Raw genomic sequence first — 25,969 nt, forward strand, 5'->3', positions numbered from 1 at the left:
ATAATCCCCCCCCCCATTTTGAATCGACCCCATAAGGCACGCAATTTGTCTACTTTACTGCTCATTTTCTCCTCTTTGATTGCAAATATCTCCTCAAAAACCTTCGCATTATTAAATAATGTCTCTTACAAATTTCACATTACTTAAGTTTCCTATCGATTAACACCAGTTTACTTCAAAATCAGATCTCATATGCTTGGAGACCTCCATTCCAACCATACGTTTCACTTATTTTTCCCCATATGCAGATAACCAAACCACATCTATCCATCACGATACATTAAGGACATCATCATCATGCCTTAATTTGCGCCCTGCTTAATGAGTGACCCATGTAAAAAAAGGTTGCTAGACATTCAATAAATAATAACAACACGTCATTATCATTATTATTGCCGTCTCTCTTCACACAATTCAAGGGTTGCATTGCACTAAACTGCACACAGTCACAGGCTTAACTGAAGGCTATGAGATGAGAAAGCCCCCAAAAGTGGAACCAAATGCACCTTTCATACGAGAGCTTTATCATGAATGTATGGGAAAACTACAAAAATGCAACCTCGCCGCACAAAGAGCTGTCTTCTACCCTTTGGCAGTGTTACAGATATATAAAACCAACAGCAGCCAGCAAGGTGTTTGTTGGGGGTGGGTGAGTTAGATGGATGGTGATGGTTTTGAAAGAGAAACAGGTAATACAGGTATTACGCAGAATATGTACACACACAGAGACGACTATAGTGCAACAATACTGATGTGGAACTCTCTAACTGTTGTATTTTCTAGAGAGAGAGAGGTGTTGGCTTGCTTTGCTTTGGTTGCGACGACCAACAATGAGAACTTCCCCACAGCACAACAAGAGCAGTGATGATGATAATAATGGCGAAGATATGGTGTAACGCAACGCAGCAATGGATGGACATCAGAAGAAGGGGAACAAGTTGCAGGCTTCCCTTTCACAATCATCGTACAAGCAACGGGGCAACACAACGTTGACTTTTTGGTCGACACAACCAAACCACGTCTTTTCCGAAGCATCATCCTCGTAGAGTGGAAGATCTTGATATCGTGGCTTGATCATCTTGAAGTGAAAGATTTGCATGTTTATCCCAATTTCAGTTCACTGCCTTCTAATAACCTCCCATCCCAGGAAGCTGCCTGCCAGTCGTTGTGATTACTTAGATTGTTCGAGTCGTGACAAAAAACTTGGGCAGTTCACTTTCCAACAAATTGGATAAATCCGATAGTGCACTGCACGGAACTGGTTGTGGTTTTTCGAGACATCGAATTATTGTTTCGTCCAAATTATCTATTTGAAAGTAAGGGGAGAAAGAAACAGTTATTTGGACGACGAGTGGAATGTGGCAGAGGATGCAGCAGTCGTGAGTGAGTAAGCGTCCATATTATGGCGAAATTCTTCTCCCGTGCGTTGGCAGGATGTAGCCTCAGTGAAGTGAAAATTGATAAGTGACTGAGTTCTGGTCTGGACGGATTGAAGGGGGGAAGAACGTTACTTCGTAAAAAATGAGCGGTCACACGTTCCGACGAGGGATGACCTTCGTCACTTTTATAACTTGTTGTGCGTCATTAGCCCTGCTTTTGGCCGCGCTGAGCACGCAGCACTGGATTGTGGCTCGTGCAAGGAGGACAACGTCGAGCTCTTCAGAAGGACATCTTAATCTTGGATTGTTCTATGGGAGGAAAAATCTGAATGTGGCGTACGGCTGGAGACCTTCTGATATTAATGGTGGGCATGGGTTTGCATATTTTTTTCTGGTTGACCAGTGCAGTGACAAGTTGACGTGTATAGCGTCAAGTTGACCAGTAAAATGTCAAGTCGATCAAAAATTAATTTCTTGACCATGATTATAATTAGAAAAAGAACTTGATAATTTTGCATACGCATTTTTGCAATGCTTGATTTCCCAGAGTGCACATACATTTTTGTGTTTCCAGTATTTTTACCCCCAAGCTTCTCACAAAAAGGGGTCTCAAACCCGATAAAATATAAAATAAATAACTCATAAATGACTCAACTTTTCCTTTTTTCCAGTAATTGAAATGTTGAACAGTGACAGCCATTTTATGAGTTACGGCCTCTGGGTGACCACCATCGGGTGCGTCTGCATGGCCATACTTTTCGCCGTTTTCTCCGCAGTATTTGCCCTCATAAATACTGCAACAACTCCGGTAGAAGCCATAACCGGAATACCTGGACTCTACCTTTGGAACGCTTGTGCTCGTAAGAAGAGATCCAATAAATACATGTGTACATACATAAGCAAAATCTTGAAATTCATAAAATTATGTGATGTGACTCCACAGTTGCAAGCAATCTGGGGACACTGATATCCTGGGGGATCCAATACCATCTCAAACTTCGCCATAATATTTTGCCATTGGAGGATCGAAAGAACAACTGGACGTCGGAGGGGCTGGCCGTGCTTGGCTATTCGTTTTGGTTCGTGGTGGGTGCGGCAATCATTCACATTTTGAACCTCGTCCTCGTTTTCCTCGGAGCCCATCAGAACAACTCAGAAATCCATCGGATGCACAAACCCATCCAGGAAGAGAAAACCAACGGTGCCATTATGTTGTACTAAATAATAGTAGTAATTTCCTACCATTTTGTTATACCCATCATTCAGTACTTATTAGCTACACACAGGTGTCATCGGTTAGTACATTTATAATTATACAATTAATTAATAACTATTATGCTGTTGCTGCTACTACTCGGAAGAATCACAATCCATTATTATTCACACAAACTGTTCGTTCTTCAAGGGAAAGTTCTCAGGATCTTAATTATTAATGGTACAAGAAGACGTACCATTTGAGTTTACTTGATTTTTGTTGAGGATAAGTAAATGGATCACGGAATGTCGCCTTGCTTTACCTGTAAGACTGTTAAGCGTACTTATTTATTTAGGATTTTAGTAATAATTAGAAGTTCCTACAAAGTTCTTGATGTCATTCAGTAAGTAGGACATGAAATAGATAGTTTATCGAAATTGGAAAGTTTGGATTAATTAAATATTTTCCAGTATTAGCTTAGCGGCCAAATTGTAATAATAATTAAAATTAATACTTTGTTTTTTAGTAATATGTAGTTCACCAAGTGTACTCATGAAATGAAAGTGGTTTCACAGCACACTCCCACACTTTGTCCCGAGCAAATAAACGAACTGAATAACAAATTTGATCAAATGTTCATAAGTAATGCTGCGTTTATTTGATTTTAGTATCTAAAGAAATATAAACATGACCAGAAGTTTGACTTGGAATGTCACTTAATATTCATATGGCTTGACAATGTTTAATTTAAAGTTTGTCTTTAATTTCTTCATTACGTTTAAGAATGGAAGCAACGACTTCATCCTCCGTAGTTTCGCTGCTGGCAAGTTGAACCATGAAGGTGGCCATTTCCTTGTGTGTTTTATTCATCGAGATGTGTTCTAATAAGTGAATAATTAGTTGTTATGTGGGCTATTAAGTAATATTAAGTAAGCATATTATGTACGCACCTCTGGCATGTGGGGCTACAGATATTTCAGCCGCCGGAATATTTACGAACAGATCGAATAAGTCTAAATTAGACTCCACACCAGCCACAGTGCAGCCCATGATGTAGAAATCATTATTCTGTAAACATGCATAATCAGCAAATGTAAAACAAATCTTCACTATAACCAATTCAAACTAATATGAGTGGACATACTTTTGTAAATTCTAACTCGTACTCATTTAAATCAATCCATGGATAAATCGCTTTCCAAACTTCAGGAGAATTACTGAGAGCCGGAAGACTAAATGTAAACTAAAAAAGAGATTAATTTACACCACTTATTATATAACAAAGATAATCATTAAATTTCAACCCCCTTACATTCGATAGAACATCAATATCATAGTGATACACTACAATCCGTTTTCTCTTCTGCAAAGCCGTGTAAATCAGGATAGTTTCAAGTCCAAATCTTAAAATTATTTCTGAAAATTCAATTTACAAATAAGATTACTTCTTTTACTTGATTAATGTTTATTACTACCACCTTTAATTTGGTGATTATCGTAGGGCGCACTTAACCAGTGATCATCAAGCGTAAAAACTTTCTTCTTTGGAAGTGAACAGTTTCCCTCTACCACGAGGGACAAGAATTGTTGCAGAACAAGTGAAGCATCCCCAGTCTTCATGTACGTTAAGTACAACACATTGCCAACACTTTCGTACATTTCTTTATGGAAATTCGCCGCCACGACGATTACTCCGACCATTTTCACCTGCACAGAATATTGCAAATTATTACAAGCACCACATAAAAAATGCGTCGTTGACGACATTAAATATAATTTACATTGAGTTCTTACAGGTACGGCTTTATTATCCGACCCTGACACCTTGGCTCCGTTGGGTCTCACAGGAAATACGACGTAGAACCAGAGGTTATCCAAGTGAAAATTCTTCCCCTGCATCATGAACCCACCTTCCTTATCTGTAGTACCATCCTCCTCTTCTCTAACACTTTTTACTCCTTGGGACAGAATAACGTTGCATTTGGACGTACAAATCGTGCGAAGTTGAGGACTCAGGTGAGGATAACTCCACGTCCAGAGGAGTGAATCATCCGCGAGAACTTCTGTTAAATTAATGAATAATCATACTTAGCTTATCAAATTTACTCGCAAACTGAAATAAAACCAAATCAAACCAGCCTCTTATTCTTACCGACGAGATGACAAGAAGACAATTTTAACGTGTCCACCTCCTCCTCATTCCCAGTCGTCGTTGACATAATTAATTAATTAACTGTTAAATATTATTAAAAACGAGAAACAACAAAAACAAAATCCACTTTTTGACATGACAAAACGGTATATCACCTCGAACACTTGTTATTTCACCCACTTTGCTGCCGCCACTCGGTTTTTTGTACCCTTTCCCCAAATTCCACTCTGTCTCACTGAGGCGAACGTAAATATTTTCTAACTCATCGTTTCCGATTAAATACCTACGTCATAATTAATGACAGTTAAATAATTAAATATTTAATTTACTAATCGTCATCGTCATCCTCTCCTCACATCAATTAATCTGTAACATTCACAGATTTACAACGATTCACAATACTGTTTAGCATTAATTTGGTGATATCACTTTTTTCTCCAAGTAAGTGAATCTGCTCATGATACTGGGTGGTCATCAATTTTGAATAGTTTGATTTTAGGAAATTTAAACAAGAAATTCACACTTTTCTCACATTTCTCTCAACTTCGTTTTCAAAAAATAAAATAGTGAGACGAGATTTTCGCAAGTTTTGTTGTTCCCCGAGGGCCGGGTGGCGCCTCCTGCCGCCGCTCATGGTGAGAGGGAATGGACGAGAATGTGCCACTGCTTCTTGAGTGAGAGTAAGAAGAGACGTGCTTTTTTCGCCGACTGTCAGATAAACGACTGATCGTCTTTAAGTAATCTTGTGATTATTTAACTCAAAACGACACGGTCACCAGCATCCAGGCGTATTTCAAGTGGGTCTCGACATGTCCCGCTACTATCAGCGGCCGGAAAATGCCTTGAAGAAGGCAAATGGTAAGCCACAGCCGGCCAGACGTTTAAAAACCAATATGTATAACCAGTCAGACAGCATAATAAGTTATTGTTAATTACTGGGAACAGATTCACTTTTACCAAGTTTTTTAAAATTAATGTTATTGTTATTGTTTAGAATTCATCGAGGTTGGGAAGCCCACCAGGGCGCTTGACACTCTCTACGATGTCATCAAGGGGAAGAAGCACAGGGCGTTTAGTGAAAAGGTCATCGAGCCCATCATGCTTAAGTACTTGGAACTGTGTGTGGATCTCAAGAAACCACACACGGCGAAAGAAGGTCTTTACCAATATCGGCTTATGTGCCAGTCGGTAAGAGGAAATATACTAATTTGGTTTAAATTTAGTAGGTATTACGTTTGTATAATGAGCTGGTGTAATTTTATGTTATGTTGTGCCCAGGTCAATGTTGGGCTCTTGGAGAAAGTCATCCGTAGTTTTATCCGGATGGCGGAGGAGAAGACGGAAACTGCTCGAGAGGCTTTAAAGAAGGAGGAGGTTGAAAAGTCAGATGCAGAAGCTATTGTGGAAGTGGATGATTTGGATAATTTGTCCATGGCTGAAATGACTTTGCTCAAGTGAGTAGAAGCTAATTTTTGATGCTGATAAATAACTGACTAACACCATTATCATACTATGCTAACAATTAATGCTGTCATTGATTTATATAGTTAAATCCCCAATAACTTATCATGATACTAATTCCAATTACAGTGTCATCACGGAAGAACAAGCACAAGAGCGGAGTGATCGAGCCGCTCTGATCCCATGGGTGAAATTCCTGTGGGAATCGTATACCCAGTGCTTGGACTTACTTCGTAACAATGCCAGATTGGAGACTCTTTATCACGACATTGCACAAATGGTAAGAAAAATACTAAATATAACAAAACAACTCTAATGGTAAAATTTTACTAACTAATTTTTACTATGCATTTTTCCAGGCCTTCAAATTCTGCCTGAGTTTCAACCGGAAAACTGAATTTCGTAAACTTTGTGAACGACTCCGAAAGCATTTCGATGACATTGTAAATCGTCAAGGATCACAAATGAACAACATTGACTTCTCTTCGCCAGAAACCCAACAGCTAAACATGGAGACTCGTTTGGCACAGTTGGATTCCGCCATTACACTCGAATTGTGGCAAGAAGCGTACAAGGCGATTGAAGACATTCATCTTCTCATGAACCAATCCAAGAAGCTTCAAACTCGAATGATGGCGTATTACTATCAAAAATTATCCTTGGTATTTTGGAAAGCTGGGAATCTGCTCTTCCACGCGGCAACTTTGCTAAAGTATTACATGCTTTGTAAAGATATGAAGAGGAACGTTTCGGCCGAAGAACTGCAAAAGTAAGTTAATTAACAACTATAATATCCAAATACCATTTCATTTTATAATGTGCAACTTAAATTAGTAACTACTAACGTTATTTTTTCATAATACTCATTGCAGAAATGCATCCCAAGTTTCTCTTGCCACGCTGGCCATCCCGTTCCCAGTGGCACATCCCGAATTTGAGCGATTCGTCGAGACTGACAAAGGAATGTTGGAAAAGTCGCAAAAGCTGTCAATGCTCTTGTTCCTTCCACAGCCACCAACACGGGCTTCCCTCATCCGAGATTTAATGCGATACGGCGTTCTACAAAACTCCATCCAACCCTTGACCGATTTATATGAAATTTTGGAAACCCGTTTCGAACCATTAGATCTTTGCGGTCACGTTGAGCAGAACCTGGCCAATTTAAAAGCATTTGCCGATCATGAATACATCGATCAGTACATTGAACCCGTTCAAGATGTTGCACTTTGTCGATTAATAAAACAAATATCTCAGGTTGGTTTTCTAAATAGTACTTAACAATAATTTTCATCATAAATGTTTGCACGATCTAATTTTTTGTACTTTTATTACAGGTCTACCAAAACATTGATTATAATCATCTTCTCAAAATGACTGTCTTTGCCGATCAATCTCGCGTTGAACAACTGCTCGTAGACGCGGTTCGATACAGTGATATGCAAATCAACATTGACCACCGAACAAATTGCATCAAGTTTGGCTCTTCTCTTGCCGAGGCGTCTCGAGAAGACATGCCTGAAGGTCCCCAATTGCAAGTCATGCCGTCCGAAGCTGTCCGTCTTCAACTTGTCAACGTTGTGGACTACATTGATGAAACGATCGACATGATTGCTCCTTCAAATGCTCAGGTAAATAATCAATATTCAATTTTACAAAACCATGCGTTATTTTAATGTAGATGAAAGTAAAAAGAAACTAATCGATTGATCATCTATAGTCGGACGATGACATTCTTCGAAGCAAAATTGCAAGTCACTACGTGATGACCGAGAAACAAAGCCATATGGCTCTTCTCCAGCGACAGAAAATTATTGCTGATCGCCGAGAGGAGTTGGAGAGGTCTGCTGCCGATCGCGAGAATGAAGAGAAATGGCGCAGTGAGCAAATGGCTAAGCAACAACAAGCCATTGAGGCCAAGCGACTGGAGTCAGAACGAGAAGAGCGTGAAAAGAAACGTGTTGACGCGGAACGTGCAACTATTCAGAAAAATCGACTCATGGAACGTTTCATGCAAATTAAAAACAGTCCATTGGGCAACAAAATCATTACTCGTTTCGATGACGATGAAATGGCCAAGATGGATGTTGAAAGCGTGCTGCAAAAGCAACAAGAAGAGATGGCAAAAGAGGTCAAGGAGCAGATGGCACGCTTGAAGGCGCAGGAAAAGCGCATTGATCATTTGGAAAGGGCGAAACGTATGGAAGAGATTCCAGTCATCAAAAAGTACGTGGAGGAGAAGAAGGAGTTTGAAAAAGTGGAATGGGAAGCTCATGAAGCTGAAAGGATTGCACATCTTATTGAAGAGCGAAAAATTGCGGTTGCAACTCGCGACAGGATGAAACGCATGCGAGATGACAAGAACGCGTTCCTCTCGTCTCTGCTCGAATCTCGACGTCATGTTTTCTTAGAGAAGGTTAGCCACTTTGAAGACGAGCTTTCACGCTATAAGGCTACCAGATTGCAAAAGCGACGCGAGGAGCGAAAGGAAGAGCGACAAATGAAGTATCGTCAACAAATGGAGGAAGAAGAACGGATTCGTCAAGAAGAGAGTCGACGAATTGAGGAAGAACGAGCTCGTGAAGAGCGAGACAAGATTGAGAAGGAGATGGAAGAGAGGAATCGTATCACGCTGGAAAAACAACTTGCAAAACAGCGAGAAATTGAAGATCGTGAAGAACGAGAGCGAAAAGCGGCTCCACCTGCGACCGTAGCTCCAGGCGAGAAACCTGTCGAACCATGGCGTCCTTCGTCAAAGGGTAGTAGCGGTAGTGGTAGCGCGCCAGGAACTCCGGGCAACGTTTGGGTTCCACCAGCCCGGAGGAAGGCTATGGAATCATCAAAGGAGAACAGTCCTGACTTTCGCCAACTTGACATGGATCGACGTGAAACACCACGCGCGGAGCACAGCTTTGAAAAAGTGCGTGAACGACGTAACGACAATGACTTTGATCGAGGAGAGAAGCGTGGTGGTGGTCGCGAGCAAGACTATGAAAATTCTAATAGACGAGGAGGAGATGATGAAGAACGTTGGGACCGTGATCGTGGAGGTGACCGTGGAGGATCAGACGAGTGGAGGCCAAGTCGTGACCGCGGAAGTGGTGGTGGTGGGAGCGACAAGAGGGAATGGGACAGAGATGGTGGTAGACCCGGTTTTGAAAGTCGTGGGCCTCCAAGGGGCGGGGGAGGAAGTGGTGGTGGTGCTGACTTGCGTAATCCTGATCGGGATCGTGTTGTAAGTTTAAAACATTTTATTTTACAAACTGATTGATTGCTTGGCTAATATGAAGAAGAGGATTTTTTTAAATAACACATTTTCTTTTTTTTACATCAACAGCAGAAAATGGATGATCAACCATGGCGTCGGTCAGGAGGAGGAGGAGGTGGAAGCAGTAGAGGCAGCGAAGGTGGTCGCTCCTCAGATTCAATGAACAGCTCTCCGTAAGTGGTTATCTATATTTTACTGCTTTCATCCTTCTAGTCTCTAAATACCTACATTTACTAATAAGTTGTTTCTTTCCACCATCTAGGAGAACACCAGGTTCAAGTGGTCCACCCTCCGCCCGGCGACCAGAAAGTCGTGGAGATCGTGACAGCTTTCCTGCCGATGATGGGAACTGGCGACGAAATCCCAAAAAAGAAGAGTCGGCCCGCAACAAGTAAACTCTTACCTGCTTTTGTAAGTCAAGCAACATGCAAATCTTCGCAACTTTGACGTTAGAATTGTACTGTTCATTACATTTTGTTTACATATATTTATGTGAAATGTTTGGAAATAAATATATAAAAACTTTTCCTAAGTACTCTCGAGCTCCTCTTTTTTTATTCATCTCGCAAAAAAATATTTGACTCACCAACTACTCAGATAAATATGTATGTATATAATTCATAATATAAGTATTTCATTCATGTAATTTGAAATTACAACAACGCAGTCTTCACTTGTACACCCATTATATCCATCAATTAAATATTGACATATATCTTAAATTAAATAGTCTAATAGAAAAAAATCACACATTATTTCCACTATTGGGCTGGAATGACTGGGATCGCATAAGCATTTGGGGTCGCATAATTTGCCGTAGTCGTCGTCGTCGACATGGTCGTAGACGCCATGGGGGTCTCATCTTGGTTAAAAATATCATAACCTGGATTGGACACGGATGAAATGTCCAGCTTGAGATACTCGATTCCATCCTCCAACAGTCTTGAAAACACGAATACTAGTTCGTGGAATGGTGGTCGTTCGCTAGGATTCTTAGCCCAACATTTAGTCATGACGTTATACCTGCGGGAGGAGAATAAATTGTATTAATTTTCTGCTCACACATTATTTTCTTTAGGTTTTTCTTCTATTCTCGAAGGTCACTCATTGTTAGTAAAAGCGTAGCATAAATATTATCATTCTATGAAAAGTACTCACACTTCGTTTGAACAGTTGGGTGGCTGTTGCATCCGATATCCCGAGTCCAGCAGGGGGTACAAGTGTTCAGTCTGGATGCCTGGGTAGGGAGAGGAGCCCATCGTGGTGAGTTCCCATAAGAGAATCCCATACGCCCACACGTCCGACTTGGATGTGTACAACTCATCGGTAAGACATTCGGGGGCCAACCACTTTACCGGGACTGGAATTGTAAGTTCCGGTTAGAGCAAGTGAGCACAGACGTAAATTGGTCATCTAATAATTTATACTTACCCCGATCTTTGCTCTTCTTCTTGTAAGCGTCATCTACGTAAATGTCCCTGGTAAGTCCGAAGTCTGAGATTTTACACATTTTGGTCTTGGTGATGAGTACATTTCTAGCTGCGAGGTCACGATGCACCATCTAAGCCATTAATTCCTATTGTTACTACTACCCACCACGTATTTACGAGTGATAATGAGGTCGAGGATTATGTATATGTACATACCTTCATATCACTCAAGTACGCCATCCCCTTTGCAATTTGCCAAGAAAATCCGAGCAGTTCTTGCGGCGTGACGAAGTAGTCGCAAACCTCGGCTGAATTTCGGTTGCGAATTCTCACACCCTGCTCGTAACCTCCCTCCGACCTTTCGACGTGGTTGATGTTCTCCACTCGGCGACACTTTCGCAGGAAACTCCTACACACAGGGAGTAAAATTATCAACAGAGAGATTAATTTCTTGTTGATGTAACGTTATCATCTTGACTCGTGATAATGATGACGAGGCAATATGAGACTTTCGACCTGTTATGTATCTATATATACCCTACTTACTTGAGAGATCCAAACTCCGCATACTCCATGACGAGCAGAGGTGGACACCTATTTGAAGTACTGGCCCCCAGTAATTTGATCACGTTGGAGTGATCCAGTTGCTTCAGCAGAGAGAACTCGGCCATAAATTCCTGTCTGACTGACTTGTGTCGTCCCTCGGTCTCGTCAACTTTTAGCATTTTCACCGCGACGTGGACCGTTCCTTTTAATAAATAATAAATGGACGAGTTGATTAGCACGAGGCAAATTCTGATTCATTAGCCTACCCAGCCACCAACCACCATATCATATCCACGCAAATAAATATGCATGCAAATAAATATGTACGTATAAAAACGCCCACGTCGTCTTCGCCAACTTTTTCGTCGTCGTCGCCCCCTCCTCCTCCTCCTACTCTCTTTAAGGCTTAATTTATTTAGAGTAAGTAGTCAACATGCTCAATTAGGAGGGGGCTTAATGAAAATGAATGTGGTGGTTGAAAGCAAGGACATGGATCAAGTTATATATAATTATACAGCTCAGAAAGGTCGACTCCAACCAAATGGCCGGGCCGGAACCACCACCAACCAACTAACTAACTAAGTAAATACACCGAAATTCGGAGAAAGTGGTGTCAAGTGAAAGCAAAATACCGTTGGAAGTTCGCATCATTCCTTTCAATACTCGGCCAAATTCCCCTTCGCCAAGGACATGATCGAGGAGCAGGTCTTCTCGCGGAATTTCCCATTTGCTCTCCACCTGTAAAAAAAAGAAGAGAGAAATTTTGTAAAAATTTGAAGAAATTATGTATTTGTTTAGGAAACAGAAATGTCACCCAGCACAGCAGCAAATGTATCTTATTGCCGGCAATCGAAAAAATGTTGCAACTTTTTTCAAGTCGCAGAATAACTTGTCAGTACTGAAAATCGTACCCAGCTTTGTTTTCTATAGGAATTCTTATCTTTTGATTTTGTTTTTCGCACCGTGAGGCGCTTTTTTTTGGTTTTTTATTTTTTAAATTTTTTTTAGGTTTTTATTTTTTGCGGTTTGCTTTTTTTTAGGATTTTTTATTTTTTTTACTGTTTTTAAGGTGTCGGAGTCGGTTAGGGGGATAAGGGAAGCATGCAGGGGAGAACTGGTTTGTCAATTGAAATGGACTTCCACCAACCCTTTGAGCCATACAAACACAAACCACCCACAACTTTTCACGAATTCTCAGCAACCCGGGGATCAATTTGAGCTGAACAATTGATATCGTCGTGTTCAACAATTGGCAGGGAAAAAGTTAGTGCATCAATTTTCCACACAGGTTCGGAAATTGTGAAGATTTCGAGTAAAATGTTGAATGACCAATCACAAGTGCCTAAATCTTGAATTGTTGCTGCTGCCCATCTTCCCTCACTCCCACACACAACTGTCCGAGAAATGAGAAATGCAAGTGAGACAGGTAAAAAAATGATTATGAAAAATTATGACAGAAACATTATGAAATGATAATGTCAACGATGTCGATAAGCGATAACATATTATTTCATACACAATGATAAGTTGAAAAAACTAAGATTCTAGCAACCCAATTATTCCACCTCGAAATTGAGACGATTTTTGTAAATACATTTATTTATGCATTATGTTATTTTCGTGCAAATCTAATCTGTCTTTTGTTATTAATAATAACTTATTATCCAGGTAAAAATATCTCTTAATTCGCCACCACCTCGTCTCAAGTGAACTTTCACCATAAATACGTACACCTATTCCTAACCTCATAAAGAAGGTTTTAACGGTAATACTTCCGTAATTTGAGGTGACGACATACGAGTCAACTAATCCTTTTACGACCAAGATGACCAACCAGATTAGATTGTCATGATTCTTGATAAGAAATAGCAAACCCCCGCACCACCGAGAACAATAAATCTCTCTCTGCGTATGACATTTGTAAATTAATGAAGATTACCGGGAAGAAATTATCCGAATTGAATGGGGCGTTAGCCGGATAAAATCCAAGGGAACGAGGTCTATTATTCAGACCGGAAGTGGCGTAGTCCATGTCGGGTAGTAGAATCCTGTTTTCTCCGCGATCCCCGAATCCATTCGCTAATTCAATGTCCGCACCGATAACTGGAGACTGGGCCGCTTTCCTCTCCTTGTAACTGCTGAACAAGCAAAATAAATACCACGTTTATTTATTTATTTACTATCACGAAATCTCAGAGTCGTTCTGACTAAAATTCCTCGTCAACCTAGTCACATTAATTTGGCAAGTAGAATAATTAATGATGCCAATTCACCCACTTTAGCAAAACCATTTCTCATCATCTCAACTCCGTCACCAAAAATTAACAGGAAAACGATTCTTCACAAAGAAAAGTTAGTTCTTCTGACTCAAACTAATTATTTGGACATAAATGACCACACGAACAGTGGCCGCGGAAGCGTGGGGACGGAGGGATAATGTCCCCACGTTTATTCGATGTCCCCATCATCTCCCCATGTTATACAAACCCCTCCCTCCCCCTATCTCACGTGAGGGGGGGGAGTTTATCCCTTATGTCAATGTCCCCACATGTCCCCACACCTTCCGCGGCCACTGACCCCACAAATCGACCCTTATTGTCCTCACTGCTATCTAAATATGCATCATTTCACTCATTTCATGCACTTACTGTCCCCTCCGAATGGCGAAAAGCAGAAAGAAAATGATGAATATGACCCCCAACCCGATGGACGAGTAGAAAATGATGCACTCATTCCCACAGGTGGACTCGGGTGGCTTGGAAGCAATTTTCAGGTTGGTATCGAACGTTTTGTAAGTGACTTGCTCCTCTGGACCGATTTCCTCCGTGCCGATTTCCTCCGTAGCGATCTCCTCCAACGGAACAGGGGGCGAATCTTCCTTTTTCTCATCCCAACTCAAGCAGATCACGTATCTCAACTAATAATATTACGAAGAAAAAAAAACTTGGTTGAAAACCCGGCAGGAAAAAATGATATTAAAAATCTGTAAGATTTATGACTTACAGGCTCATGCCGTATCACTTGGGCGGTGTCAAGCAAATTTGAAGCGACACAATATTCCCCCTTCCAGCGATGGACGGTCGACACGTTTTTAGAAAGCGCTAAATTATAATTTTTGTTCGTAATTACTCTAAAAAAATATCTATAAAAAAAACTTACCGAATTTCGGGTACAGCACGGTTGACACGATGTTCACATTTTTAATATGGTTAAACGTCATCGCCACAACTTTAAGGTTGGAATCAATCAAACCCTTCGTGTCGTTGATGGATTTCAACGTGATTCGATTGACACCCGGGATGTCATCGTCCAACGCGATGAGGGCTCCGAGCTGCGAACGTGGTGTGACAGATTGACCCTGTTACACAAGCAAAGAGAGAAAAAAAGCAAGTTTATTGGATGCGGAAGGAATCTCACTTTGTGGGTCGAATTACTTACAGCTCGATAGTTGTCATTTGACAACTTGAAGAAGAAAGTTATCAAAGTTTCGTTCGACTGGGACACGATGGGAGAATCGTTCTGGTCCAGGATGGTCAGTTCGCCGGGAATCGTGGTGTCAAGTGAGTCCCGGCTGCCGTTGGACATCAGGTGGCAGGTGACGGAAAACTCGTAGCCAGCCCTTTTTTCGCGATCAAAGCGATTCTTGGTGAAAACGGTGAAGGGTGCGCCGTCCGAGTTGTTGCCATTATTCGCTTGAATTGTGAGAACTGAAAGGGGAGAATTGGGCGTTATTTTATTAAGTATCGGGATAGGACATAGTGGAGAAAGCGATGGGATAAAGTAAACGATGTCATACTGGACCATATGCCAATTTAACGAGGAGGCTACGCGAGGATGTCGGAAATCTGAGATTTTTGTAGCTCATGAGCTTTCTGAGATCATGGGGGAATAGTGAAAGCTTGCTTAATCTCCGTTTACGATAGCTACGCAGAAAGGGCAAAGAACTTGGATTTTTGCCGGGATTATGAATTTTTGACGTCTTTTTTTGTACAAGAATTTTCGAAATATGAAATCCAAATTGCATTTTTACTGAAGGTTTGAACGTTACAAATTAGTGGTTTTGGTCCCAATTTTGATGAACTGAACCCATTTATGACAGAAAAGAGGGTGAAACTTAAATTTTTCCTAGGATTATGAATTTTTTACGTTCTTTGCAAGAATTTTCGAAATCCGAAATCAAAATTACATTTTTACAGAAGCGTTACAAATAAATGGTTTCGGTTCCAATTTTAAGTAATGAATTTCCCTTGTATCGCACCCATCAAATTGGCATATGAAATTGGTGTAAATTGAGCCTCAATAAAAAAAATTGTTCATTCATTCATTCACCATGCACCCCAGTATTTTCCTTTCCTATTATTCCATATTCCACATGCACTCATTGGGAAAATGAGGTAATTTGACCTCAGCCGAATCAATACGCGTCATTCACCAGCTTTTTAACAAGGTAAGAACCCAAGTGAATATTGGCAGATGGTCGGTCGGTCAGGTTACAAATTGAATCGTTGTATTCTCTCTCTCTCCCCAACACACGATTTCTTTAACGAATCGCCCAATTATGAAGTGACTGAAGGTGAAAATCCGAGCAGAATGGATAAAAAATTACCCTTCGAGTGGATACTATAGTTGAAGATGTGCACTCCGCAGGCCTGGTTGAGACTCCCCAAGTTGAGAATGGGGAGGGGGTCGCTATTCTCCATCACATACGCAGTCAGCGATTTGGCACCTTCGAAGCAAATGACTTCCTAATAGAGGCAAAAAAGAGAGGGGAAAATTTCAGTCAAAGGTCACTTAAAAAGTGATGATGATGAATTACTCACCGGGTCAAGTTGCCTGCACTGCTGGTCCATTTTTTCTCGTGGGAGTGGTTTCAGAGCCGTCGCATTTGACGGCGTGTATGTCACCATGATCGTTGTTGAGGATTCATTCCGAGCCCCCGGTGTCCCCTCCAACTTGGCCGAAATGAAGTAACCGCACTCCGAAATTTGCTTTTTTCGTCGAGCTTTCCTCGTTCCTGGACAAGACAAAAAGTTTGAGATTTTATTCTCAAACTCACCAAGTAAATTCCCATCATTAGGAGTAATCAATTCATTCATTATTTCTGGGGAACATTGGTAAAGTTTTCTGGGGACAAACTTTATTTAAGGACGACTGTGTCGTGACCGATACAAATTCTAGAGAAATCCGCATTATTTTATTTTACTAGCCGCCGGAATTTCTGTGATTTTAATTCCGTCTAATAAAATTTGGGGGAAAAGTCGATATATGCACATACAAGACTTTGCTTTTAAGTACACTCCTAATAATAGAACAACACTAATAATAGAAACGCAGGGAATAAACTTTTGGGAAATTAATTGATACAGCCGACGGGCCTAGTTTGCCAGGCTTGACTTTCTCTCTCTCTCTCAGATTTACCTTCCCCGTGTTCTGCATTAACACCAATTTGGCATTAATGTCATTTCATTTATCGGAGCAAGCAAACAAGCCCGACGCTCGTGAATAAAAGCGTAGGGATTATTTTTTGAAAGGGGAAATTCATCATCGAATCGAGAGTTGACATGCTCTTTCACTCACCATTTTGTGATGGTGCTGATTTAATAGCAGTGATGGCAGGTCCGATCTGTCGGAGCTGACCGAGTTGGGGATGAATGCCAAGTGGTGGGCAGAAACTTGGTTGATTTAGCAGAGGAATGATTGAGTAAGTTATCTTCCCCAAGTCGTCCGGTTCGAGGTGTGCCGTAAATACGTGAATTGTACTGTTTTCCGGCCATAATCTCGGTGTAAAGGTGAGAGTATCATAGTCTGTGAAGTATATGGCGAGTCCTGCAAAAATAAAATGATTTATGTAATTTCACTCATTGACATCGAAATTAAAAACATGAGAGCTGCTTGGTCTGGTCATGAGTTTCGAGCCTTTAATTAAAACCCTGCAGAGCAAGATTGTTTTTCGCAGTTTATTTAGTTGTAAATATGTAGCATTTGGCTCCTTCCTCGCCCTTGGGCACGACATGATTTTGTTTGTGTACGAGGGTCTAGACGTGTCCTACTATTATTTTCATGTCCGATACGTACATACGTCCCACTCGGGTAAATATGTATGATACGTAATAACTAACCAAATCTAAAATCTGATTTGTTCCATACACGATTTTTCCCCCCAACCGCAAAAACTACTCCTTGTCATTATCAGGCATCATCATCTCATCCTTGTCGTCGTGGACGTCGACGTCGTCATATGTTCACAAGACACTCGGCTAAATGGCCGCGTTGGTAAAAAAAAGTCGTCGTGGTCGTCGTCGTAGCGCATTTTGTGCTCTCTTATCAGCCAAGTACAGCTTTTAGATTAATCCTTTCCCCTGTGTAAGTAAATCGATGCCAAGGTGGACGTGTATACATGTATGTAGTACATACAACACGTCATTTCTCAATCACGCGATACCCTCATAAACTTGAAATGCAAGCAAGTACGACCACGGGGCGAGGTAAACGTCATCTGGTCCTGTTTGAACTGTTGATGCCTGCTTTCTCCCTCCTGACTTTTCCTCCTGATGCCTGCCTGCCTTTAAAGCTCACCTGCATATGTATGTTAGCTGCATCCCACTAATTTATTCACTTTGTCCTCACTTTCCCCACAGCTACGTGTGTACACATTTAGTCGGCTTCATCATCATCTCCACCTCACCACTTATTGCAAAACCTAGCCCAACATGGTCGATTTGATCGTCCACCAACCACCCACCCACCACGTAAAGTAAAACGTGGCCTGTTACAAAATCATCCATGTGTTTGTATGTATGTACACGATTGCTGCATAGTTTTACTTTACTTGGCCGTGAGCTATGTTTTCTGGTTGGGACATACATACGTACAAATATGAGCGAGTGCTTCAGAGAAAATTCACCGGAAGAGATAAGTCTTCTCATCTCTGGGCTTGAATAGCACTTCAATCTTGCCGGATTGTGGCAGTGCCAGAAGAAAATAATAATAATGACATGCTTGACTTTCACAATAAGTAGAAGGATCCTCCTCCTCTCACCCAAGCCAAGCCACCCACGCTTTCCCACCACCACCACCATTACAAAATATGTATGCAACATAGCTCCAGGGAGGAGGAGACGACTTTCACGATTTATGTTACTTATCACCCACCGCTAATCCTTGCACCATGAAAGTTTCCACGAATCTCTTATGCATGCATACTTATCTGCATGCATACATAACTATTGTATCAAATGTCTTAATAAACAATCCAGATAAGGATCACGCCAAGCTAAGTCGTGTCAAATCAAATCGCAGTTCCAAATTGCCCTGTAAGCCTGCCAAATGCTCCAGTTATGATGACGACATGACTCCACTGACCAACATTGTCGGGGAGGAGAAAGCCACATAATAAATAAGTAAAGGCAATGATTCAGTTATGCGATTTGGCCAGCAGCAAGCACACTTATTATGGATGTAAGTAAGGCTTAAATACGCCATCAACTCTGATTTCCCAACACCACTACCCACCCACCCACCTTTTCGAACCTAGGTATGTGTACACACCTCACGGGAAAGTGTACAGCCTCGCAGGAATTAAATCCATTTGTAAATAACTTTCACCCACTCGAGTCCACACACACACACGAATGTACGTACAACACAAATATCCATATTTCAAACAAAACGGAATGAACTTTAAATGTCATGACGAAGAAAGCACGGACGGATCGAAGGCAGCAACGATGATGACGCCAACACTGCCTTTCACTAATTTATGGTTGTGCTGGGTTACCGTCGCTGTCCGTCCGTCGTCCGTCGTCCGACTTGACAAGTTTTGGCGAAAGGGAATAAACACTTAGCAGCAGTGGCAGCATTGTTACCGTCAGTGGCCGCGGAAGGACAATGTCCCCACGGTGGTTGGATGTCCGTATTATCTGCATCCCATCTTATATAAACCCGTCCCTACAATTTTAATGTCCCCATACCTTCCGCGGCCACTGATTCCCGTAATGGAGCATGGAACATGGAAAGCCACCGCATTATCTTGCAATCAGAGAACAAAGTAGTTTCTTAGAAGGCAAGGAGAGGAAGGAAATATGCATAAATCACGAAAAGTCCGGTACTCACAAAGGTATGGATGCATGCATGCCCATACTTTTCTCCAAGAACAATAAGGACTCACACTTTCTCGGATTACAATCAGCCACATATCCAACGAAATGACGCATATTGTTACAATTACGAGAATTCGGAGAAAATAAATGTCAAAAATAGTACTTCAGTAGTCGTCTACATAATGCGGGGTCGATGGGTGGGTGGGAATTAAATCATGCGACACGAATATGTACCCATCGAAAATCACGATACAATGATATCGACATCCGACATCGATAACACGAAAACTCTTCAAAGGACACATTAGAAGACATGAAATCCATTGTTGCTCTGTTCTATGCGCATTTTTCTTAGCGAGGCAAATACCTGGATGGCTTGCTGGTTATTGTCTCGTTTTCTTTCTTATCGTCTGAATTTCTCACGGGCTTTGTTTCTTTTTCTTCTTACTAAATTTTGGATAAGTTTATAAATGATTTTGATTCCTTTGATCTTTTCAATTATCAAAGATTATTTCAATCCAAACCAGAAAGGTTTCTTTGATGAGTTTCATTTCAAAGAATGGTAAATTGAATTAGCTAATTGGAAACATTTTGGCTTTCATTCTTCATTTCATTCTTTGTTTCCTAAATTTAGGAAAAGAACAATCAAGGGAAGTCATGTTATCAAAATATGGATTATTATTTAGAATATATAATCCACCACATCCGTCCGTAAGTACAATGCAAGTTTTTTTTTCGCAGAAATCTTCGCAAATTCTCAGACAACTACTTATCTCGAAGACGACAATGACTTATACATAAATGCATCTCAAATGTACCAGTAACTTTTCAACTATTTACTTAACCCTCAATTTAACGAGTCCTTAAAGTCCTAATGGGTGAAATAATGCTCTTAAGTTGATACGCAGTATGCCCCCAATATAGGTAGAAATATCCACAAAATATTGTCAATCCCCTGCCTACACAAAGTCGCAATCTCAAATATAATGTGTCTCAAATGTACCAAAAACTTTTCCCTGAATTAATTACCCCCCCCCCCCAAATTAACTCTCCCTTAAAGTCCTAATGTACGAAATAATGCTCGCATTAATGCCCCCAATACGTCCGTATATATATAAATATCCACAAAATACTTAAACACTGTCAATCCTCTGCCTACGCAAAGTCGCAAACCCATTAGAACCTATACATACGTCCATACATGCCACCATTATCCTGCCTTCATTTCATCATCCATCCATCCATCCATCCATCGAGCTTATTATTATTGGTCTCTCTTTACTTTACTTTATTCGCCCAGAAGAAGAACGTCTCGTCGTCTTTGTCCCAATAAGCAGTAGAGTAAATTAGATGTATCACATTATAGCGATCGGCATTAAAAGTAGCAAGACTGACGACGACGACCAAGGACACGACCGACCTCCTGCATGCACTTTCTCTCTCTCTCTCTCCAGATTTTTGCAAACCCTTTTTTTCCTACCAAATGGTGGAGATTATATTATTATTATTTGTACAAACAGCGTCGCATAACGGAACACAATAGCTCAGTAGGTTCCTCCACGGCGTGCAGTTGGTATCAACACTCTCCAGACATTGATTGATTGAATGGTTCTCCTACGCCAACATGCATGCAGGCAGAAGGCAGTTAGTTGTTGATATGAATAAAAAGCATTCCTACATATTTATGTATGTAGCTTTTCTGTATGAAAAAGGTGGATGGATGGATGAGTGTCTTGTTCTGGTGGGATGGGAGCTGTTTATTCGTCTCAGGAAGAAGATTACGCCTTGCATGCATGGTCGGGCCTGATTTCCAGAAAATATTTGCATGCGAGGAGGAGGAGGATGGATAAAAAGTAAAAAAAAAGATGGATAAATTGAAAAAGATTTGCTTATACATACTTTCATTTTTTTCATTACGAGGTGCGATGGATGCATCATGGTGATTGCGACGCATTGATTTTTTTCCTCTCTCTCTCACATTTTACTTAATTTTATGTAATGTAGGAGCTGCTACCGAGATTATATAATCGGAGAGAGAGAAAAAAATCAACGGGTGCGAATAAACATGACGATGACGGGAATCGGGAAATATAAATCGGACCAAAATCCCTAATAATTTTACTTCTCCGTCAAACTCCCTCCTGCTGTTGAGACTCTTGACTAATAAGCAATGCAGTGTGGTTTGGTTTGGATGGAAATGTGTAGCGGTTTATTGCATGAATGGATGAATGACCAGAGACAGACCACATTTGACATGGGAAAATTTACCTCCATCACTTTGCGGTGTGCATGTGTCTGACTGACTGATGGATAAATTTGGCTGCTTTTAAACGGGCAACAAATCAGTTTGACACACGCGGTCCTCACTCAACTTTGTGTTTTGAAACAGGGAGATGAACAAGTTTATCAAAAAAATGGTGTAAGTAAGCATGTACATAAGTGGTCGAGTAACAATTAAGTCTTGACGTTGACGTTACAATTGCTACATGTCACGTAACTAGTCCACACACACCTCGACTGCCTGCTCATCGTAGTATGTAATGCTAATAAATTCATTCAGAAATTTGTATAAAGTGTGCCGTGGTCTTTTTGACATAGCGTCTCGTAAGTGGTCGTGGTGGTGGTGTTGTTAGGCACACTTCTTTCTTTTACACTCGGGTGATAAGCCAACCGTAGAAGAACAACAGGGTCCGTATAAAGAAAAACTGTATCTGTATCAATGTACCCTCCGCGGATGAGAGCACAACCTCGTCCAGATTAGGCAGATAAGGGCCAGCACGCATTTCCGTTCATTTTACATCAAAAAGCATTAAGTAAATGATTTCACTGAACCCGAGAAGATGCTGATCCTCACTCGCTTATATACTTATTCTTATTTAGTTATGTATGAACCCTAAAAAGTGAGATAGGCAGCAAAGCTGAAGGGATGGAGCGATGCCATTACAATGCTCAGCCTCTGTGAACAAGAAAGAACGCAAACTAGTCGGAACGGTTGCTCCTGAACAGTTTAATCTCGCTCAAATTGGGGAGAAGTGAGTTGAATGAAATGTAATGCAGGTGAAGAAAATGATGGGCAGGATTTCGCACATCTGAAATATTATGTCTCATTAATTTGGCCAGATTACAGTCTTGTTGGGGGTGACCACGACCAGCCAGGTTTTTTTTTCTTCGCCACTTCAACCACCAAGAAGGGACCAATACTATTATTAAACACCTTCCTCCTGTCATTCATTCATTCATTACGAAATCATAAACATGAAGAGATCATGATGGCAAAGCGTCCTCCTCGTCGACAAATTTCCGTGACAAGGTCTCCTTTCTCAATTACACCATTATACCGCTCAACTTTATAATTGTTATTAAACTGAAAAAGGTAAAGCTCCTCTCGGTCTGCTCCTGCATCTGGTGTGGTGATTATTCTTGTGCGTTCTAACTGAATTTTTAATAAGCTCTTCCCTCCATCAAAACCATTTGTTCTGTGTGTGTGGCATGGAGCATTTTTACAATTCAAATTCCCAAAAGCCCAGAAGTAACGAAGTTAATGCTACCACCCACCCGCAGTGGCCGCGGAAGGAGTGGGGACATTAATTAACATTGTAGGATAGGGGGCATTTATATGAAATGATGCCGACATCGAACAACCGTGGGGACATTGTCCCTCTGTCCTTCCGCGGACACTGCCCACCCACACCCTCTCACCCCAAATAATACACTACCAATAATGTACATATGTATGTACATACGTAATAAAAAAAACGAGTTCATCGGATGGGAGACAAGTGTATGAAATGAAGATGTAGTAAAAGTGGTGTGGATTGGATGAGATTGTTTTGTTCTTGGGGATGGATTTTTTTAATAAGCATTCTTATTTACGTGTGTTCATATGTGCTCTCCTTTGATGGTAACCCTGCTGCTGCTGGTGGGGTGGGGAATATTATGGGATCAATAAATACGTACATATTTACGAGAGGAGAGGTGCATTGGATGCTACTGGAATTTATTAAATGCCAGATGGATTTATTACAATCAATCCTTCGCCGTATGCATGCAGGGAGGAATCAATACTTGGTTTGGTACGTATAGTCTCAGTTTTCAACAGTTGGTCACTCATTTACAAATAGATGGTAAGCTAAGCTGCATGGATGGATGGATGGATTTATAGACCGAAATTAATTTCAAGCAACAATATATTACTACACATCAACAAACTCCTTCTTCTTCTCGTGGAAAAGATGCGGTATAACAAACAACAAGGAAATAATGAGGAACATTCGTCTCAAAAAGGGCGCATATGTATGTAAGTATCGTTCCGAGACTATTATTTATTCTGGGTGAGATTAAATTTCTCTACTTGTGATAAATATGTAAACAACCATTTCGAACCCAATCTCGATAAGGAGAGAAGCGTATCAATTTGTTTAGGTCTGCATACAATAAACCTAACCTAGCCTACTTGGATAAGTCGTTATCTAGAATGCATATTAGGTTTCGTTCCCTCGTCATAAATTGAATCAACATCTTTACAACGTATTTACACGAAGCTATGTAAAAGTTATCAGAAAAAGTGGACTTGTCCCGAGCAAATATTTAAAATGCTATCGAATTCTTGGATGGATAAGTCTCAAAGTGATAAGTAAGCCTTACCTGACTTGAACCCTGCTAGAAGTATGAGGAGTCCAACGGCGACTCCTCGAAGGGGTAACATGACGCCGTTATCTTGTTGGTCTTATCCTTTTCCTATGTATTTAGTAGAAGACTAGCACTTTTCTTATGCTCCCAGTTCTAGAACGCACTCAGGACTATGTACGAAATATACTACGCTTTTTACTTTACTTGTGCATGGATTTCGAGTCGGTGTAACTACATCCACACCACTCCGGCGTCGTTGCTGGCTCAAATCTCACTGCGGCACAGGGCCAAGTCAACTCTGTATTTTAGATGGAATCACTTTGCACCCGAGCGTGGATGAAGGATGGGATTTGCAGGTCCAACGCGTCTCATCCACTAACAAACCAACTCATACTTTTGACTGAGAGAGAAGCTGAATGAACAGGAAATTAATTTGCATGTATTGACATCCTCCAGAATTCTCATAAAAATAAATAAATCGCGTTATCAATCAATCAATCAATTGTATTATCATGGAGTACATACATTTTATAACGATCTGGTAGGAGAAGCGAAGCAGCTTATTTTTCTTAATCCGGAACACGAAGAATAATGTGGTGAGTGGAATGATAAAAATATTCAGTGTGTGTATCTCTATCGAGTAGAGTCCAGTACAGCCAGTGGCCGCGGAAGGGTGAGGGGACAATATCCCATGGTTGTTCGATGTCGGCATCATCTCCCCATCTTATATAAACCCGACCCTCCCCCATCCTACAATGGCAATGTCCCCACATCTTCCGCGGGCACTGAGTATAGCCATCCATTCGTTGCGGCGCATTGTCTTCGCAGCTAATGATAAGAAGAAGAAGAAGTGGTTGCTTGTTTCGTGCTCGGCTGGTTGGATGGTTCGAGAGAATACATAAATCTGAGAAAAATGGGCCATGGGATGGAGAAATGGGTGGATTAAGTGGCTTCTCAGCTTGGAAGACTTTGTGACCGGGGGTCGATATCGGACGGGGACCTTATTATTCCTGGAGGAGTGGCACTTGTCGCGAGTTGACAATGAATTCCAGTGAGGAAAACCTCATTTTCAGCTTTCTCAATCCAACTTAATCCCGTCGGGGTGAACCTTTGAGCAAACTTGAGACAACTTTCTCACCACGCCAGGACCACGAGCTGTGTATGTATCAATGAAATCAATGAAGGGGTATGAAAATCGTGGCTTTATTTTTTAGTCATGCGATGGGAGAGAAGATTGTTGGGAAGTGTCAAGGCATAAATGAAACCTTGGGTAGATAGTTTTAAGATTTGTTATTTTATGGAATTAAGGAGGGATGAAGAAATTAAGTCTTTTTTCTAAAAAAAAAGAGATTATGGTCTCCCAACTTTTTTGCGATTCTGATCGTTTCGCTTATTTCATTTTTTTTCGGGAGATTTTTATAATTTTTTAAATTAAGTATTTGGAAGAGCGACTTTAAGATTTTAGCTTGTTGAAGAATTTCGCTAGCAGAAGTAGGAAAAAGTCACTTTTAAGGAGACACCACATTCTGTGATAACCTTGAGCATGTTTTAGTCAGTTTGAACTAATTGATTTTACAGATTTTGAGTAACTTTTAAATTACTTAAAGTTATTTTTGCTAAGGTTTATCCCTCAAGTAAAATGATACTCTTGATTTACAGATTGTAGAAATCTGTAAACTGATTATTTTTTCTTCTGAATTACAAAAAATTGTAAATTCTATTTTTAAATTTACTGATTTTATCAAGTTTGCTAATTTTGTTATACATGTTTCTTTATGAATCCATACTTGCATTCAGTTTGACATAAAATTCA

The 25,969-nt window shown here is 40.7% G+C and overlaps 4 protein-coding genes across 5 annotated transcripts; 2 read left to right on the forward strand and 2 right to left on the reverse strand.

Moving 5' to 3' along the window:
- The first annotated feature begins 946 nt into the window (after window positions 1-946).
- Window positions 947-3,197, forward strand: LOC110856860. Its single transcript, XM_022105440.2, has 3 exons — window positions 947-1,744; window positions 2,051-2,239; window positions 2,323-3,197. The coding sequence occupies exons 1-3, from the start codon at window positions 1,522-1,524 to the stop codon at window positions 2,598-2,600; spliced, it is 690 nt and encodes a 229-aa protein (XP_021961132.1). The 5' UTR covers window positions 947-1,521; the 3' UTR covers window positions 2,601-3,197.
- Window positions 3,198-3,202: 5 nt separating this feature from the next.
- LOC110856858 (DENN domain-containing protein 10) lies at window positions 3,203-4,925 on the reverse strand. Its single transcript, XM_022105439.2, has 7 exons — window positions 4,727-4,925; window positions 4,369-4,637; window positions 4,053-4,281; window positions 3,887-3,990; window positions 3,719-3,817; window positions 3,525-3,642; window positions 3,203-3,455 (listed from the first exon to the last, which is right to left on the reverse strand). The coding sequence occupies exons 1-7, from the start codon at window positions 4,791-4,793 to the stop codon at window positions 3,322-3,324; spliced, it is 1,020 nt and encodes a 339-aa protein (XP_021961131.1). The 5' UTR covers window positions 4,794-4,925; the 3' UTR covers window positions 3,203-3,321.
- A 462-nt stretch (window positions 4,926-5,387) lies between these two features.
- LOC110856672 (eukaryotic translation initiation factor 3 subunit A) lies at window positions 5,388-9,985 on the forward strand. Its single transcript, XM_022105167.2, has 10 exons — window positions 5,388-5,584; window positions 5,721-5,914; window positions 6,005-6,180; window positions 6,317-6,467; window positions 6,547-6,956; window positions 7,060-7,441; window positions 7,522-7,815; window positions 7,905-9,419; window positions 9,522-9,625; window positions 9,715-9,985. Exons 1-10 carry the CDS (start codon window positions 5,536-5,538, stop codon window positions 9,845-9,847), a joined length of 3,408 nt encoding a protein of 1,135 aa, XP_021960859.1. The 5' UTR covers window positions 5,388-5,535; the 3' UTR covers window positions 9,848-9,985.
- LOC110856673 lies at window positions 9,986-24,458 on the reverse strand. 2 transcript variants are annotated; one of them, XM_035857259.1, is made up of 15 exons: window positions 24,172-24,458; window positions 17,006-17,254; window positions 16,249-16,442; window positions 16,035-16,173; window positions 14,867-15,135; window positions 14,588-14,786; window positions 14,432-14,529; window positions 14,077-14,345; window positions 13,368-13,563; window positions 12,061-12,166; window positions 11,429-11,630; window positions 11,099-11,291; window positions 10,884-11,013; window positions 10,611-10,812; window positions 9,986-10,475 (listed from the first exon to the last, which is right to left on the reverse strand). In XM_035857259.1, the coding sequence occupies exons 1-15, from the start codon at window positions 24,230-24,232 to the stop codon at window positions 10,214-10,216; spliced, it is 2,769 nt and encodes a 922-aa protein (XP_035713152.1). In that variant the 5' UTR covers window positions 24,233-24,458; the 3' UTR covers window positions 9,986-10,213. The 2 variants fall into 2 exon arrangements, with proteins under 2 accessions (XP_035713152.1, XP_021960860.1); XM_022105168.2 differs by having other exon boundaries at window positions 13,368-13,566; window positions 24,172-24,456.
- Between the last annotated feature and the right edge of the window lie 1,511 nt (window positions 24,459-25,969).

Source organism: Folsomia candida, unplaced genomic scaffold, assembly GCF_002217175.1.
Source record: "Folsomia candida strain VU population unplaced genomic scaffold, ASM221717v1 Fcan01_Sc017, whole genome shotgun sequence".
In the NCBI taxonomy this organism is placed as follows: domain Eukaryota; kingdom Metazoa; phylum Arthropoda; class Collembola; order Entomobryomorpha; family Isotomidae; genus Folsomia; species Folsomia candida.